The sequence below is a fragment of the Nothoprocta perdicaria genome, unplaced genomic scaffold (genome assembly GCF_003342845.1).
Source record: "Nothoprocta perdicaria isolate Ctin4 unplaced genomic scaffold, notPer1 scaffold_22, whole genome shotgun sequence".
NCBI lineage: Eukaryota > Metazoa > Chordata > Aves > Tinamiformes > Tinamidae > Nothoprocta > Nothoprocta perdicaria.
The window spans coordinates 2382134-2396247 of record NW_020455415.1 but is presented as its reverse complement, the minus strand read 5'-3'; the positions used below and the strand labels follow the sequence as shown (position 1 = coordinate 2396247).

Here is a 14114-nt window from a genome sequence, read left to right as displayed (position 1 = left end):
TTGGAGCTCACATGTGTTGGGATGGGCACTTCAGCTCAGCAAACACAACAAACGGCACCAATTATGCACAAATTAAGTTATGTCTAGTAAATGAAACAATCTATAAACTGAGAATGCACTTCTTTTGCTAAGGAATGCACTAATTCTTAATTGATTTTATTTTTTGAATGACTATAGTAGGAAGTAAAATATGTATATAAAGGCTCTGGGAAAATTAGTCATTTAATCAGATTAAAAGGAAACTCCCGATCAGCTGGAAACCTAACAGCTCCATATCCTCGGTTCCTCTTGTTCAACATCCACTTGTGAAACTTTTCTAGAGCATCTCTGGGGCTGCAGTCCCAGCACCCTCTGCTGAGCTCCAGTTCTCAAAGCACAAGGACGACCTGCAGCTTCCAAAAAGGCTCCTTAAGAAAAGCCTGCAAAACTGAGGTCAACGATATATTCACACAGATGCTTAAGACAAACTGTTCTGTTCCCACCACAAGCAGCAATCACTACTCTGTAGACAAGAGATTTCTTCTGCAGCATCTGGAAGCCGCTGCCTGTAAAGGACAATTTGATTGGCGTAATTAAATCAGCTCATCCACTTTAATTATTTTGGCAGGGTGTCTCAAGCAAGAAAAAGCCAAACACGCTTCTATTGGTACAAGCATTTATGTCGTTTTTTTCAGCATTGCAAAGCACTCTGAGACCTACCTGTAGTCATTATATACCTTAGCAAAGGGCAAGGAAAGGACATGGGACAAATCTCATCCAGTCCTGGTGTTTTCAACAAGGACTGTTCCTCTACCAATTTTTAACCTTATGTCTACAACTGGAGCACCATTTCCCCATCCTCCTCCTCACATCTACAACCTGCCACATCTGATCTCTCTTTAATGCCTCCTGCCCAATCCCTGGGCACTGTCTGCACTTGCTGCCTGGAGCTCTCAGCCTTTTATCCTTTGCTTTTTCCCACTGGGTTTCCCATTCCTTCATATCTAAGAAACATTTTCCCCTACCTGTCCCTGAAGATGCCTTCCTAGCCAAGCTCCTATTTCCTTTAGCTCTCCTGGACATTTTGCCCTCTTACTTCCCTGCTCAACTTTTGTGGTTTCTCCACAGCAGCTGAAGACAACACAGCTCCTCCTCAGTGCTCCACCCCAAGTCCTCCTCAACTCCCCGATTCTTCTCACTCTTAACAAGATACAGTCCATCATGGGTTATTATATACATGCTAATTGACTTTATATATACTATTGTATTTAAAAGTAATCATAATTCTGGGGCTTCATGCAATAACCATAGCTTGGAAAAAAACTCTATTTGGCAAAAATGGCATTGTACCACAGCACTGCTGCTCAACACCTTGTCTGGAGGGTGACATGTGGGCAAACAAATAGTTAAAGCTCACAAGTCTCTTGAGCCTCGGTACCTTCACACAACATCCCCTGGCAGCACACAATATTCTTAGAAGCTCCAAGCCATCATGCAACAGTCCTTTATGTGTAAAGCCCCTTTCGGGGGGTGGGTGTCAAATTATCAAATTTGCTGCAAATGGTGAAAACACAGAACAAAAAATCCATTTCATACACGATGTTGTGGAAGAAAAAAGAAATCATTAGTTTGCTCCACACAGCAACCTAAAATCAGCATGTGAGAGAACCAACACTGCAAGGTAACAGCCGACTGCGTGGTCATGCACTTGCAAAGAAAGTCTAAGTTTACCCTTTGACCATTTCTCCCCATCATTTACACTCATAAACCTACTCAACCAAATTTAAAAAGTGTTTGCTCGAGTCAGTTATATTTAGCAAGAGACAGTCTAACATTTTAAAATGCTTCTCCTTCCAATATTCAACAAATTGATACCAACAACTGCTGTCAATACCATAAGGCATGTTGCAAAGGCAGTCAAAGCAAGCGGCTTTAAAATAAAGATCAATATACTAAAATATAACTAAAGAAAAAACATCAGCTGAATGATGCTGTAACCACAGCATTTTACACCTGCAGATGTGAGTTTCTGATAAAAGGGAATGCAAAGGCCCTCCCCTGTCGCCAGGTGATGTTGGTTGGTGTCAGTGAATGAAGGACGCCTGGTTATACAGACGACTGGGGTTCCCACCTTGGCTACTGAAATCAGCTACAGAAATCACTGAGGACAGAAAGCTGAACATAAGCTCTCACATTTGTGCACAGAAACTCAATTATTAAAGAACTTGGGTAGGTTATACACCATTAGCCTAAAAATGTATACAATATAGTGCTGTTAAAAACTGTACTTAATCCCTGCCTAACTTTTACACTGGAGCTAAGCTACTTGTGTGGTTAAACGTCCTCCAAACATCGAGCTTGCATGAGAGGCAAGTGGCTTCAGCCGAGTACATGTCCCCTGAGAAGGGACCTAAGAGCCTTGGCAGAAAGCTCCAAAACTTCCCTTCCCAGGGAAGCTTTTCCTTTCTATTTGCATTCATTTCCATTTTCCTTTCCAGGAAAGCTCTTCTCAGTCACCCTGCACGTGGTCATATCTAGGGCTAGCAGACCTGCTGGAAGATGCCCTACTAATCTCAAGAAAAGTTACCCAGTTACAAGTCATCAGGAACCACATCCACAGGCAGTGCAAAGTACATGCTCTGGTATTAAAATAATGACAACATCCTTAGAATTTTTGTGGGTTTTCAACCAAATCAACCTTTTTCATATATTTTTATTTTTTATTACAGAAAATATAAGGACACTTTCAAGTAGTTTAAGAGATTAGAAGTCACATCAACAAAAATTTACAGTGATAGAATTCATCCTGTAGCATCTGATAAACAGACCACACTGGTTATGACATTTTTTTGCATAAGAGAACAAGACATATACACGCAAAACAAAAAGCAGACATCTAAAGCACTTGATTGCATGAGTGCTAAATCCAAATTCAAAGGTAGAAGTATGTTTGTGACTTACCAGAATTTCTCTTTGACACGAACTTCAAATTCATGCTGACTACGGTACAGATCACAAGAGTCAAGAGAACAAGAGGCTTCATCTTTCACTTCCTTTGACAGCTGAAACACAAACATAGTACGAAGTCTGAATCACAGCTCTTTGCTGCAACAAAGCAGCAGCTACAGCTAAGCATTTCTCAAAGAACCATTATGGGGCAAGGGCTTCATCTAGTGACTTCTGGGTTTATTTTTATGCAGAGGTAGGAAAACATAATGGTTCAAAGTAAGTGCCTATGAATAATTTAGCCTGGAATATCACACAAAAGGGCTTTTTTTTTTTTTAATGACACTGAAAAATATTATTTTGTTTTAAAAAATTGAAACAGAAGCTTAACTGTTTATGTGAAGCAGTATGGGTCTAATCTAGCAGATTTTTGTGTGTTATGACTAGGGGACCCTGCTGGCCACTATTTCTCATCTCACACAAATCAGCCACATGGTTAAAATAAAATAGCAACAAAAAAAATCCAGCACATTTCACATTTTCACATATTCAGCAAGAGTAGGCTATTCATATAATTTCTCTTAGAAACCTTATTGTCCCACTGGAAACACTGTAAAAGCTTCTGCAATGAATTATGCTATTCCAGAAATTTCTCCCATAAAATGAAGACAGGTGAATGAAATTCAGAAGTCAATGAAAGCGGATCTCAAGACTCTTATTAGAAAGATAAAATTAATCTCCCCTGTGAATTTTACTGTCTGCTTTATATTACACACACAAAAATAGAGTAATCTAGCTCAAAATTGTAGTTTGGATTTTATGTAATCGCTAGAGCCAATTCTGTTTTCATTTACAAGCGCAAGGTCATTCAAGAAAATGTAGTGAGAGCGAACTGAGGCTCCGTACAGGTATTTAAAAACAGCTATAATAGCCCTGAACCCAGCTAAATGTCTTTATATATGTATCTTTAATTATAAGCTAGTCCTCAAGTATATGCTTAGCTGCTGAAGTCACAGGCCTGTGAGTTGAGGTGTTTAGATCCTAGGAATTAACCTCCTAAACTGACTTAGTACAGACTTTAGATCAGACCCTTATTTTCCTGTTAAAAAGAGCAATATAAGAATCAAAACAATTAACATTTCAAAGTGGGTTGAAAAAAAAATAGAAAATAAAGAAAATAAAAAGAGAAATAGGTAAAAGAGCCCTCGTTAGCAGATGAGCAGGAAGCCAACGGGCAGAATGGCTCGCGAGGGGCTGCACCAGGGTGCCCAGCGGCCCCGGCATGGCCAGGGCCACTCGCAGCCCCAGGACCAGCTCCAAACGCTGCCTCCTCGGGATGAAACAGCAAGGCAGAGCAGAGCGTCCTGCAGCTCGCTGAAAACAGCTCAATTTAATTTGAGTTTATTACATCAAATATTCTCCCTTTGTAACTTTACTGCCAGCCTACTGTTGTGTGAAGAAAACGTAAGGAACCATGTATAATCCTTTACATGATAGCAATTATGCTGCTATTCAATTATTTCAAAATTACCAGTGACATCTGAATTTTTCACCCTCTCACCCTGCTGTACTTACTGTAGGCTATAAATAGGAAACGTTTTTCTTTTTCCCTTGAATTCTGCAGTCCCCAGAGCACTTTATGCCTATCGATTCCCAGGGTACCAGTGCTAAAAATCCAAGGGAGGGTGCAAGGAGAAGCTTGGCTACCAATAGTTAATGGCAAAATTAGTATTCATTTTTCCTTAACCTCCCTTTGGAGTTCCAAAATCCTGAAACAAGCAAGGCCATCTTGACAAGCGGGATTAAAAAAAAGTAATTGAACTAAATCTTTTGACAGATAATTGCAATGATGATGTTATGCTAGGATGATTTTCAAGCGTAGCTTTGCAAATTGCTTTTTCCACTTCTCTCCCTTCAGTTGTTACAGAAGGATGCAACTCCTGGGTCTTTCCTTCACATGGATACCAGCTCCATTCCAAAACTATGTGAAAAAGCCATCAGCCTCCATATCTGCACAGCAGAATTAGGAATGTCAGAGCAGCAGGACCCCAAGCCCATGGCCAGTCTGTAGCCTGGTGCCATCCGACAGGGCCCGCTGAGGTTGGGAGGAAAACACAGACTGCAGCTGGATCTGCAGCTAAGATCACGCCTAGAGCCTTTGATTTAAATATAACCACCTAAATGCCCACGCAGCTTGTGGATTACAAGGAACACCGGATAGCTGCAAAAAAGGGACATCTGTCCTCAAAAGCTGAAGGGAAAGAAGAAGAAGGTGCCGACAAGTTCCGCTCCTCAGGATTCCCACCTTCCCAAACACCAGCAGCTCCGGCCCTCCATGCACCGCAGCGCCAGCACCGCATCCCGGCACTCCGCATCCCGGCTCTCCGCGGAGGGCTCAGCCCCGGCTTATCCAGCCGGCACTGCCGACCTCCAAGCGACTTCAACTTCCCAGGCCACCGTAAAGAAGTCCCTATTTGAGAGGGAGTTCACATAAAATGCAGGTTACAGCAAGGACTTTGAAAGATTTCAAAGGCAGCACTTGAACAGAATTTTACATGAAGGTTTCTTTTCATTCCAGGCAATCTCCTCTCCTCCTCACTTCTAGCTCTCCATGAAGCAGCTAAGTTGGAAAATCCCACAGCACCTTTTCCTGGTACAAAAACATGCTCTTTCTCCCCCCGCCACCTTTTTTTTCTTTTAAATAAAGGAAAAAAAAAAGTTTCCACTCCATTTGCATGTCACAGCAACACTTTTATGAAAACGCCTCTCATTTCTCTCCCTTTCCCCCTTTATTTCCAATTTGGGGACAGAAGGTAATTCTGATCACTGCCTTCCAGCCGCCCGTGCTAGCCCATCCCTGCACAGAGCAGACTGCAGAGCTAAGGACTGAGGAACTAACTCGAACCCTGAGGACTTAATGACTCAGGATGGCCAAACTGTAGCACAAACACCTTGGAAAAAGAACGATGGGGCTGATTCTGGATATCCCAATCCATTAGCAAGGAAAGGAGACACCCAGAGAAGAGCCTCATGGGCCAACACGCAGCGCACGGAAGGGAAGCCCGGGGCCCTGTCAGGGCTCTTGCTGCTTGTCAAGTGACAAATGGTCCCTCGCAGGCACCAAGCGGCACTTCCCCAAGGAGCTGCTTACTCCGATTCTGCCATCTCCAAGAAGCTGCAAGCAGGGAAGCAGAGCTGCAACAAAGCAGCACCCTGCCAGGCTCCTCTCCGAAGCTGCCAGGGTTGGGGGCTGTTCCCAGGACGGAGCCTTACTTAACACACACAGAAATAAATGCCTGTTACAGCCAACTTGAAGATTCATATAACAGAGAATCCCTGAGAAAATGGATGTGGTCCCTGCTGGGAGCCACCAGGCTGCACTTGGAGAGGTGAGGAAAGGGAGGCTGGAGTCACCCATCGGGTGGAGGGGCTCCGTGCGACAGCCTGGTCCCCAGCTGGCACCAAGGCCACCCCTTCCCTCCTGCCCTGCTCGGCGCTGCAAACCACGGGCTGCAGGCAGCCTTCCCAGCCCCTGCCGTAGCACCCAGCAGCTGCACGGGGACCGGGCTGCAATGCAGCATAAATTCTGGTTTTGTCACAGAAACCCTGAGCCCCATCTGCTGCCTAATTGCCCTTCAGCTGTGCCGACAAGCTTGGTCATTTCTTCCTCAGCAAACAGGGCTTGGGAAACTCTACTATTTTGTTCACATCCTGCTTGCTGTCCCATCTCCCAACTCCAGCTCTCACCGCTCCCAAGAACCGAAAGAACCTCAACTGACAAGATCAAGAAGTGCTTATAAGGGAGGAAACTGGACCATTAATATTCCACACAAGCCCAGTTCTGCGATTCCCAACTCCTCGCTTCCAATATACCTTACTTTTGCTCTGATTTGTACCACGGCTTTGTTTTTAAAGCGCTCCTTTTCAAGGGAAGGCAAGAAAGAACAAACACGTGTGCGCGGCACAATAGGATCTGCTGAGACATCCCAGGGCTCTGCGGCGCCCGGTTCCTCCGCAGAAGCTGCGATGCAGAAGGTGCTCATTAAAGAGAGGAGCCCACCTCTTCAGTGCCTCCACTTGTCAGGTTTTGTTGTTCAGAAATCTCAGGGAAATAAATTACTGTTTTCACCCAAGACACAAAGGATGAAATGGCAACAGTAATTCTTTCGTCTTCTTCACAGTATGCTGGATGCTGATTTATGTTCATTTCCTTCCAAATCATTTCCTCACCCCACTTTTTAAAGGCTTTTCATTTTAACAAGCATCTTCTCACAGCTCTCCTCTTTTTGCCGATGCACCAAACTCGGAGCTGGGTATTACTGAAGGATTTTAGTCCATGCACTGCGCTGGACATCAGCAACCTGCAGCAGACACCAGCCTCTTTCTGTTGATAACTCAATCTTGCACAAAGTTATTTAAAACCAGAGATGAACGCTAGTTCAAATACCACATCTTCAGCTCTATTTGGTATGAGTCACGCAGCATCCTTCGCTCTATTGCTCAGTGAGCATTGAATGAGACTTCATTTTTGCCCAATTCACTGTGCGTCTTCACCATGATAACCAGCCACTTAAGTTGTCTAAATATTCAATGAACAAAACTAATTCTGCAAGGCAGATTGCATCCTGCTGGATAGGAGACACCAGCACCACTGGCCTTGGGTCCTTGAATACAGGCACATCTGGTTAACCGTCCTCGTCCTGCTGTAGTTCTACAACAAATTTTAACATCTCCAGACAAAACATCAATTTTAGAATTTTTAATACGTCCATTAAAATCGCTCTGTTTTAGGCTTGCCTTTCAGAAGATGAAAGGAAACATCTCAAAACTCCAAAAGAAATCTTAGCAAATAGCTGAAAAACAAGCAGCTTGTGGGACAGCCACAAAGGGCTGTGGACATTTTCCACAGAGCAATGTCTCCTATTACCATTTCCAATACACATCAGGCATCCAATTTAGTAGCAAAGGTCACATACGACTTTCTGTAAAGTGAAAAGAGCTACCAAAGGTTTTTGAATTCCTTCTTCCCGTCTTAATGGCGTGATTCACTAGTTTCCCTACGGAAGCGCCACACAAAAGTCCAGCCATTGAGTAGTTTTGCAAGAAAAATGCCTCTCAAAAGAGCCCCCTCTAAGTGGCTTTGCTGGAATAGGAATGACCAGCTCAGCACTAGCTCAAATCAGACCATTTGAGAGGCAAAGCACTAAAAAAACGTGAAGAACCATTTTTAAGTACCTCAGAATTCATCTCTCTCCCTTTGGGAAGGAAATACCGACCTGAGAACCTTCTTTTCCAGGGCTGCCCACCCGGCTGGGCAGTACCGACCAGTCCAGAACACAACCTCCCTGTCCAGATCGTGAAAGGCTGCATGGAATCAGCCCCCCGGCACGGAGGGTTCAGCAGATCTGTCAGCACTAGAGCCAATCTTGGTCCGTCGATACCTTGGCAAACCGTCCGCTTGCCCGGCGTCTTGATGCCTTTCACATCGCTTCCAATTCCCGCCGCGGGCTCCGAAATAAGGAGCCTTCCTACTGCAGGAAGCCGGAGCAGCGCCCAGGTCTGCAGCGGGGGCTGCCAGAGCCTCTGGCAGAGCTGCCCAGAGGGAGAAGGAAGCCGGGGCAGAGCTTGCCAACATGTGCACGGCTGCATTTAACACCCAAGCCAAGAACAGCCTCCTGGCTGCAAAGAGTGGAAGGGTTTTAGTCATCTTAAAGCGATAATAAAACTGAGCTCCATGAGCAGAGGTTTGTCCTGTACAGAGAAAACCTTCAAGGTTTTAATGCAAGAACTTTTTGCTGCAAGACCAAAGCCACCTAAAACTGTTCACTTGCAACAACAGCTGGAAACAGAAATACCACCTGCAGTACTCCAGATCCTCATGAGGATTCCAGGACCTACTGAATTAAAAATACTAACCAAAAGGGTTAAGAGTGTGTGATGCAGGTGCACAGCTCAATCTTTGCTCAGAAAACTCTGCAAAAGCCTGAGCAGCCCCTCTTAACAGCTTTGGGAACCAAGAGAACTAAAACCATTGGGCACTAATTACTAGATCAAGCACTATCAGCTCACACCACGCACTGGCCTCAATTCTCTAAGCAACTTGCACAGGATCCAAATTTGTCGCATCTTCAAACTAGATTGAATTTAAATCCCTGAATCCTACTCCTCCTCACCCTAACTGCAGGGACTTTTGCATCTGGGAATGCAGAGAGCACCCGTAAGCAGAATAAACAAGAACAGCAAAGGAATGGAACAGTTTCCTCCTATTTTTTGAAAGCATTGTGCCTATCTGTGCCCCTCAACGCTGCATTGATGCGGTGCTGCCCTAGATTATATAGGATGCTGTTGTCCTGGCCTTAACTTTGCACATCACGAGATGTGCAGATACATTTGTCCAGCATTAAACCTGAACGCTCAGGCCTTTTATAAATGTTCTGAGCAAAGTACATGTCGTGGGAGGAGGATTACAGCTCCACTCCGAGCCCTTGTGGTTATGAGGTCAACATAATGTATCTATTAATTCACAGTCTTTTTTTCCCCTTGGAGTAGGAGCTATTAATATGCTACATATATTTACTTCTGCAAATTGTGCTTTAATCAATACAGTACCCCAGGCAATGTGAAGTACCGCAGGCAACACAAAGACTGTCAGAACCATAGATGTCGGGTCTGCAGAGGGGGGCTTAGCTCCTTGCCACGTCACAGAGGCACTCAGAAGATTATGGAAAAGCCACACGCAGCAGAGGGAAAGACCTGAAGATGGTCTATGCTTGAAATGCTCAAGTAACACAAGAGCACTGGGAAAAGGGGGGTGATTTGGGGAATTAACTTATATCAGCATAACTCCTAACGCGGTTGCTGCTTCAGCAGAACTGCTCCAAGGAGGAGAAAGCTCCAGCAGGAACCCCAAGCTCCCTAAGGGGAAGGGGAGCTACAGGTCACTGCTCCGCATGGCCCTGCACGTTTCCGACGCCAGCAAACCCACAGGGCAACATCCTTGGAGGACGGATGTCCCAAGGACACAGGGAAACTGTCTCCAGACCCAAGGATGCTGACAACTTCCTTGGGCCGTGGAGAGGCTCTGCTCAAGGGAAATGCCTCTGGAGCCAGGTTTCAAGTTTTCCAGGGAAAACCACCACGTGCCACTGATAACTTCTGGCCTTTAGAGATGCCATAAGCTGGTGTGCTTAAAAACCTCATCCTGCAGCCTCATCCTGCCAAGTGCTTTGCATGACCTCACCTATGATCCCAAGTCTTCTCCTCTACAAAGTTCCATGCACAAAACAAGAAGACCTTTCAGACTGAAGGGGTGAGAAAAGCCCCTTCTCACCCACGCCACTTTCAAAACTCACCACTCATACACCCACACGGAAGGTTACCCCTTCACAGCAGCATATACGTTAGGCCCAAAGATCAGACGCCACTTTCACACTCACACCAACCTTGTTCCCCAAGCAGTTTTTGCAGGAAAGATACTACAAATGCAGAGAGGCAGTTCAAATAGAGGTCCTAGTCCTGAAAAACCCCATCCTCCTCCCGTTGCCAACACGGCTTCTCCCTTTGCATTTCACAAGGCTCCTTAGAGCAGCGCACAGCGCACTAGAAAACAAGGTTTTAGCCTGAGCTGCCATCTGCATGTCCAAACATTCCCTGGTTTACCAGAGAAACTGCTCTGACAGACCCCCCCAACCAGTCCTCTTCCAGGGACCACTCTAAGACGGGCTGTAGTTGCACCAGTGTCACCTGTGCCGAGTTTATTGCTGCTCACACATGTCCCCATCTCTGTGATATTCACCCACTAACACCTGCACCGTTTGCAGCAACCCTTGCCCACATCCACTCCTACACAGCTACAGCTACAAAAGCAGCACCAGGAGGACTCAATTCTGCTCGCAACGTGCTTAAAATTTTACTCCTTGATCTCATTCATGGCCACATGGTTCTCTAACTAATACATAATGCTCAAAGTAGACAGAATTAGCAGAAAAAGATGCCATACCAGCTGTTACGCTTCTTAGAAAACGCACTTTCACCGATTCCGGAGAAGAAAACCACTCCAGAGCACTTTGCTCAGCCATTAGCAAACGGCGAGTTGTCTTTTGTCTCATAGTACATCAGAGAAATAAAAACATTCCCAACTAAGGGCTTTTTTCCCTTCCATAACCACAGCCTAGCTTTCCCTATACATATTTCGCCAGGTCTCTCTAGGTGGAGGAAGAGTTTAGCTAAGCAAGTAAACAGAGCCCCAGAATTCCAGTATCATGAGAAACTGCCTACAGAACAACATTACTTTTAGGTATTTTGTGGAAATCTTGCAAGCAATGTAGTTTTGTACTGAATTGGGCCAAAAAACAAGTTAACATCAAGTTAATTAATCATGTTAACGTATGTTACACCCTGGATTTGCTCTCTCAAATAGGCACCCCTGTTAATTTTGTTGATATACGGAGCAATGGGAAAGACGGGGAGGGAACTTTCTTGCAGTGCTGCTTTTGGGGGACAAGGAGGACGGAAAGGAGAGGATTAGCAGAATAACCTGCACAAGTTTCTGGGCTGCAGCCTCCCTCCGACTCAGCTATCACTGAACACAGCACAACTCTCAGCCCTCTCGCCATTCCCTTCCATCTATCAATGCTTACTCCTCTAGAACAAGCTCCAGATGCTTAGAGAGATACTGAAGGAAACCCTGACCAAAGCTGGCAGCAAAGTTTCCATCATTTTCCGCAAGGACAAGATCTTTTCCCTCTGTATTCTTTCAAGGCACTTTAAAGGCAGATTTATTTTTAGTTGGGCATCCTGAAAGGCAAATGGTCTCTTAAAGCATCTCCTTGCATTGTGTGAGTTTAAACGTTTACTTCCCCTTTCAGCACTAAAGAGGCGCTGATAAATAGCTCAGAATCACGTTGTTGGAGGCGGCTGCATACACCGTTTCACAGAGCTCTTACAGGCTATTTAATAGTTGTTCATGATTTAACATCCCCTGATATTTTCAACTTCAGCCTCAGTTTGAAAGGAGAGATTACTCAGAGACCAGACGTATTCAGGAGCAGGAAGAGCCTCCACATTATAAATGCTTTATTTGTGCTGCTTATAATAAGCACAGATCCCGAGCCCTGTTTCCCAGAGCCCTGGCTGCTCCATGCAGACGCTCCTTCCAACTTCTCCTCCAGCCCCACAGGGGCATCTCAGCCCAGGACACACAAAACGCTGACCAGACGACAGCCCCTCTCTCCAATTCCACGCAGAAGACACTGCTCCCTGCAGCTTTCACAGCAGAACTAAAACCCTTCGACCCCCAACACACAGCTTGGTACAGGCAGGGAACAAGTCATTCCATCCATGCAAACCAACCAAGCTCTTCCAGACCCACGGCAGCAAGGCCGCTCGCTGAGGGCAGTGGGTCCCGTTTCCTCCCCATTCTCCCCGGGAGCTCACCCGCATCTCCGTCCCGCTCCGTGCACACGCTGCCCACGCCGGCCGTTGTTCCAGACCCTCCCAGCCCATCACACAGGGCTCCAGCAACCGTGCAGCACCCCCCAAAACTCGGGTGTTGATGCGGCACACGGGGTCTTCCCTCTCACATCTTGTGCAAACAGACTCCCCCCCCATTTCACTGCTAAAGCATCAATCACCAAACAAACTGTTCTTCTGAGCAAACCTCTTAGGAACTTGGAGATACTGCGGGAGTAAAAAGGGAAAGAAGTCTGCAGAGCACTCCTGAGCCCCACTAAAAAATAATGAGATAAATAAACAACTTTTTCTCCTTGTTGTGCCACTCCCAGCCCTGGCAGAGGGCTCGAGCACAGGGAGGTCTCGTTACCTGCCGTCTTGTTACCTGCCAGCTAACGACATTGTGCTCTCCCCCCTGGCACCCCTGTGGGCAGGCCAGAAAGGGCTGCAGGTCTGTGGAGGTGCTAACACACCTGCAGCCCAATACTCCGAAATTAAACACGTTTTCCCATGCGTGCAGTGACCAGCCGGAAAGGTCCCTCTGCACGGGTGTTGGTCCCCCTTCGCTCACTTGCAACCAGAGCGGGCAAGGTCTGAGCTGCTCCGCGCACTCGGCGGGGAGCCCGGAGCGTCCCGGCGTTCCCACGGCACAGGCTCTCCCACGCACAATGCTGCAAGTTCAGAGGGACACAAACCCTCCTGGTTCCTTGGGGAGCCACCCTAGGCATCACTGACTGCAACCCGCATGGAGCCACCAGCTCACAGAGCGCCCAGGAGCACCGTCTATGCCTGGGGAACCCACTGAAGCCTTCGCTCCTCACGTCCCCTGTGCGCGTTACAGCCGGGGGCTCTCGGAGCCCCAGGCTCTCCCTGCATCTCCCTTCACCTGCGTTCCTAGGTGCAAAGCACAGACCTGACTCGCTGTCAGGGCGCCGCGCTCCCGGATCCACCTCCCGCCTCAGGTCGGGCATCGGGAAGGCTTCCCGGCGCCAGGATCCGCTGGGAAGCGCGGCTCCCCCCGCAGGGACGCGCTCCCCGCGCCGGAGCCGCTGCAGGCTGCGCTGCCAGGCGCTCCAACGGGAAGCAAAGTCGCCGCCAAAGTTCCCGGCGGCCGGAGCGGGGTCCGCGCGCCCCGGCCCGGCCCGGCCCAGCCCAGCGGGCTCCCCGCGCGGCCGGCCGGGCTCGCGGGCTCTGCTCCCAACGTCGCTCCGGGAAGCCCCGCAACGATCCACGCGCTGGCGGCCGCATCCCGGCGCACAGCCCCACCACACACACGCGCTAAAAATACAGTTTTTAAAATAACTAGGGAAAAAAAAAAGAGTATAGACACTGCAAAGCAGCAGAGAGGGAATGCCGGTTCCCACTAGGATGGACTTTCCCCCCATATCTATCTCCATTTTGTTCATGCATTACAAATTTAAGGATTAATCCAGCAGGAGCACAGGAGGCTGCCCCAAGCAGAGCTTACAGCAACTTTGGAAAACGCCCATTTCCAGCATTTGGGAGAAGAAACTCCAGACTTTTTGCATCTTACCAGAGACATCGGCCGAGCGACAGGCTCTTCCGCAGGAGCCGGGCTCCTGTTAGGAGCCTAACGCGGTGCCGGCGGGAGCTGCGGGCTCTCTCACAGGTTTAGACGAGGCCGCACAAGAGTTACTGCCCCGAATCCCCGGGCACCGACGGCGGTTCCGAGCAGCCCGAGTTGCCAGAGGCCACCGGAGATAAATCGGGTGCCCAGG

General features: G+C 47.2%; 1 protein-coding gene across 2 annotated transcripts in view; it reads right to left on the bottom strand.

Annotated features, from left to right (window-relative positions):
* The window catches only part of IL1RAPL2 (interleukin 1 receptor accessory protein like 2), a 302191-nt gene that overhangs the window by 278025 nt on the left and 10052 nt on the right, over positions 1-14114 (bottom strand). The window contains exons 1-2 of one of the 2 annotated variants that reach the window (XM_026039056.1): positions 13910-14057; positions 2941-3041 (exon numbers count right to left, since the gene is read on the bottom strand). In XM_026039056.1, coding sequence (XP_025894841.1) covers positions 2941-3022 — 82 coding nt within the window. In that variant the 5' untranslated portion in view covers positions 3023-3041; positions 13910-14057. Of the gene's footprint in view, positions 1-2940; positions 3042-13909; positions 14058-14114 lie in introns of those variants that run through there. The other variant, XM_026039057.1, reaches the window with a different exon arrangement.